General features: G+C 45.8%; 1 protein-coding gene across 2 annotated transcripts in view; it reads right to left on the reverse strand.

Annotated features, from left to right (window-relative positions):
• DCLK1 (doublecortin-like kinase 1) overlaps positions 1–4670 on the reverse strand; it is a 314483-nt gene that overhangs the window by 76905 nt on the left and 232908 nt on the right. For both annotated transcript variants that reach the window (XM_006874369.1, XM_006874370.1), the window contains exon 6: positions 1243–1327. In XM_006874369.1, coding sequence (XP_006874431.1) covers positions 1243–1327 — 85 coding nt within the window. The remainder of the gene's footprint in view (positions 1–1242; positions 1328–4670) is intronic.

Here is a 4670-nt window from a genome sequence, read left to right on the forward strand (position 1 = left end):
AGTTCTCCTCTGTTACACCAGGGGGTGCTGTGAGTGGATGATCTATAAGAGTATATACGAGTATATAGTGACACAATAGATGACAGCCTAGGAAATCCTGTGGGGCAGTTCTAAGGACACATCAGGCCGCTGTGAGTTGTAATCGACTTGAGGGCACCAAAGAGCAACAACAACAGTATGGGAGTAGGCAGATATAGACGACAACCCTCATTCTACAGGAGAGGACCTAAAATAGGGAGAGTTGATGGTGGGAAGGAGCTTGTCCAAGACAATCCAGTAAGTAAGCAAGAAAAGTCACTTCTGGAATCCAGAGACTGATGGCATCTCAGAGAAATTCTGAAGTGAATTAACTGAAGGTGACAGAGGATATGTGAGTATTTTTCAATTGCCATCAATGAACTCTCTTTTGTGTGTAAAGCTATATGCTCCAATATTGCATTCACTTGTCGTTTGTTGTTGTTGTTAGGTGCCATCCAGTCGGTACCGACTCCTAGTGACGCTATGCACAACAGAAGGAAACACTGCCCGATCCTGGGCCAACCTCACAATCGTTGCTACGTTTGACCCCATTGAGGCTGCCGCTGTGCAAGTCCATCTCATTGGGGGGGTCTTCCTCTTCATCTCTGACTTTGCGTCACTTACGTGACAGTACATCTTTGGGCTTTAAGAGTTAAGAGAGTAACTGACCGCCGGTAAAAGTGAATGGAATCTGGGTCAAGTGCAGCCATTACACCCACACATTCCAAAGGTGAGGCAAGAGCTTCTTACTCTCAGAAGGTCGGAGACATCACCAAGGCAGACCGACTCCCATTCCCTGTTCCCATGTTGTTATGAACCACCATCGAGTTGAACCCATGCAAGATGGACCAAACTGCCCCCTGGATCATTGGGGCTGAGTTTCGGAAGTTGATCCACAGGCCCTCTGTCTCTTAGTCTGGAAGCCCACTGAAGCCTGTTCACAAATCTTCACTGACAGACAGGTGGGGCTACCCACAAGGTGCACAGACTGGAATGGAACCCAGGTCTTCTGCGTGGAAGGCAGGAATTCTACCACTAAAGCCACCATTGTCTCCTCACAGAACCGATACAAACCCTGGGTTGGAGAATCACAGTCAATCCTATCTCCCGCCATTGACCCTTCAATTGGATTTGAGGTTTCCCAGGTGTAAGATGGAGCCAACCCATTCTGTGTTCAAGATGAACCTCCTCCTCCTCCTCAGACACCAAGTCAGAACTCACCACCTTCTCCAGGTCCATCGTTCTCGTCCATCGAGCTACAGACTTTGGTGGATGAAAGAGAGGTGGAGGAGCCGCCATGCTGAGAGCTCTGTCAGGGAAGAGAACAGAAGAAAAGCACGGAGTCAGAAAAAGCAGGGAGCTCAGGAGAGGGTGCGTCCCCTATGGGGACTATCTGCTCTTCACATCGGAAATGGAGGTTCTAAGAATATCCAAATCCTGCAGGGTCAACTCACTAGCCTACCTGATTAACAAATCCAATCACCGGTTGGATAGGATAACTGTGTCAGGCTAGTCCTTTTAAATCAGGACGTTCAATGAGTCTGTGTCCCTTAATCTCAAAATTCAGCATCGTTAAGCTCAGTGTTGAGGTTTGGCCAAATTCAATCATCTCACCGTGTTTCCACATTCCATCTGCCAATGAGCCTCCAATGCGGCGCCACTCTTCTCTGATTCACTGATTTGCTTTTCTAGTCTTACAATAGAAAGACAACACTTCTTCCATTTGTTCTTATGGAGTAACCTAAAAGAAAAAATTCAGCCTTCCCACGTCCTTAGGCGTAAGATGAAAGGGTGGGCTTCTTCATTCCGCTTTGAGATCAATACAGAAGCGCTAAACAGGTTCTGGGTGGATTGTTAAATGTTACACAATAAGGTTGAGGCAAGGTCAGGGATAAACAGCTAGGCTTGTTGGTTGCCTTGTGATCGCGTTAACTCATAAGAGATTACAGAGCAGCAGCAATAGAGCTGGGACGATACCCCAATCACCAAAGGTTTTAATAATAGGAGCAGGACTTCCCACAACGAACATTTCCACCTCAGAACTGTTTCCTTGAGGAAACAATTTGCACGTCTGAAAGCTATCTAAACAGTGACCACAGTTTGTCCTAAAAGACCTCCTTCGGTTCCCCTGGTGGAGCCACTTGGTTGGGAGCAGGAGGTGGGAAAGGGACAGTGTTGGCGCCTGCTGGTGGCTGTCTGGAGCAGAGAGAAGGGGCAGAGCACCTGAAGTTGAGTTCATAATGAAGTGCTGCCCAGAAGTACTGACCTGTCTCCCTTCGACCTCCTCACCTTCCGTTCCGTCCTAACTGAGGTTTTATATCTTTACACGATGCCCAGCAGTATCCTGCTCAGGTTATGATAAGCTTTCCATTTTCATGAAAGGACCGATAGATCTGGGGAAAGTCTAGCAAAGTCACCGCTGGACCATTCAAATGGACCGTCAATGAGAGCTTTCCTGGGGCCCGCTCAAATAAGCACATTCCATGGAATGGGTTCATCAAAGCTGAGAGGGGACAGGACTGGGATGAAATTTACCCTCACAGCAGTAGTAACTGCCTGCTTCCTTAAAGAACAATCTAGAAGTTTTGTGGTTACACTAGTGTGGTGTAACAACCATATCATAAAAATAAATACCATAAAAAACCAACAAACATGGATAAGTCTGGTGATTTCAGCTACTTTTCCATGCCATCTCACCCGACGTCCTTGATGCCAGAATGGTCCGTTTGTAACGTTAGACTAGAAATAGGGATTTCCATTGCGACCTTCAGACATCAACCCGAGAGTCACAACAGACTCTGTTGTCAGTACTGCTACCTGGACAGATAAGTAAGCAAGAAAAGTCACTTCTGGAATCCAGAGACTGATGGCATCTCAGAGAAATTCTGAAGTGAATTAACTGAAGATTTGTGGGACCCTGGGACGGTGATTTCGGGATAGGAGACTGAGAACAGAACTGCCGGTTTCTCAGGTCTGGAGACAATGACGCATTAACAGGGCGGAGCTGTAGGTTCTCCAGCATAGGAACCTTGGGTGTCCAGCGCTAGGGCGTTGGCTGGAGACATCCTGGGGCCCGGTGCTGACAGGAACTAAGTCAATATCTCAGATGTAGTCCTTGGCTTCCGGACTTTTAGAGTTTAGGAGTCTTCAAGCAGTGTTGAAAAAGGTGTTTCCTAAGGTAGACGTGCCGTGGCTTCAGGTAGCCAATGCTGCCTTGCCCTGTGGTGTGTTGTTTGAGAATACAGACAGTCTTTCAGCAAGCACCCAAACTCATGGATGGGTACCGCGTTTCCCAGCAAACACATTCACGGTTTGTGTGCTCAGTCCCCAAAGCCTCTTCTTTTAATCAGAACATCACATGCTTGCTCAACACAGAACTCTGACCCAAAGTCTAGGAAAACATCTTTTTGAAAGGTAAGGTTTTTAATAAACTCATTGGATATTATTCAGTAAACTCTCTTATGGGCCAATGAAGTGTGTCTTCCGGAAGGGTCATCAAGTGTGTGACACTCGAGTGTTTGCCAGCTGTGGTCTCTAGATTTTACTAACAAAAACCCTCAAGATTTTGACTCTGGTTTTTAAAAAAAAGAAAGAAAAAAAAAGAGGAAGGATAAGGATTATCACAAATTTGTGTACTGCTAAAATTGCTTTTGAAGTTTTCAATTTTAGGTTTATGTTTAGGCAAATGTACCCCAAAATCATTTCAAATGGCACCCTGACCGAGGGTAACAGATAGCTGACAGTTTTACGGGAAAAAAGCCTCCCAAAAAAACAGAATCAATTTCAAATAGGGTAATCTGGAAATGAAAAGGTCTCATTTTGTTTCTTATACACAAACAGAGTAAAGTATATCAGTTCTACAGACGTGAATGCTGCGTCTCCAATGAGAAGGAAGGGGCTTCTTATACCGCTCATTTTAGACCAGTTGCTACCCAGGTGACTCTGGTTTCTGGGGGCCCAGGCACATACGCCAGATGGGAGCTCTGCTCCATGGGGGGCGGGGTTCAAAGTCTGAGTTGGCAGAAACACATCACCAGGCCTTTATTCTAAAGTATCTCCGGGAAGACTTGAACCATCAACCCTTCTGTTAGCAGCTCAGTTTGTTAACCACTGACACCAACAAGGGGCTCTAGGGAATCAAAGTATTTGGGGGACAGGAATGGACTTAAATGTTGCCTATTCCATCTATCTCCCACCCAGAAATCAAATCCCTTCCTACAAAACCCCCACTTAGGTGGTTCAATGGCTTCAGTGCTGATTCCCTAGAACAGGTGGACTTCGCTTTATTGAGCTAGTACTCCAGACAGGCAGACCTGTTTTATGGGCTTCATTTTAGGGTGCCTTGTAGACACTGTCCTTTTTACAAATGGGAGGTTTGTGGCCACCCTGTAGTAAATACGGTTATCAGCACCATTTTTCCAAGAGCCTGTGGCTCACTGCTTGCCTCTCTCCATTTTGTCATCCTCACAGGAAGCTGAAGAAAATGAAAACAAGTCCATAAGAGCCAAAAGATGACCTTGAATAGATTCCACCTGAATTTAGAGATCATCTGAAGAACAGACGTGATACATTAAACACTAAAGACCAAAGACCAGAAGAATTGTGGGATGACATCAAGAACATCATACAGGAAGAAAGCAAAAAGTCATTGA

The sequence above is a fragment of the Chrysochloris asiatica genome, unplaced genomic scaffold (genome assembly GCF_000296735.1).
Source record: "Chrysochloris asiatica unplaced genomic scaffold, ChrAsi1.0 scaffold00272, whole genome shotgun sequence".
NCBI lineage: Eukaryota > Metazoa > Chordata > Mammalia > Afrosoricida > Chrysochloridae > Chrysochloris > Chrysochloris asiatica.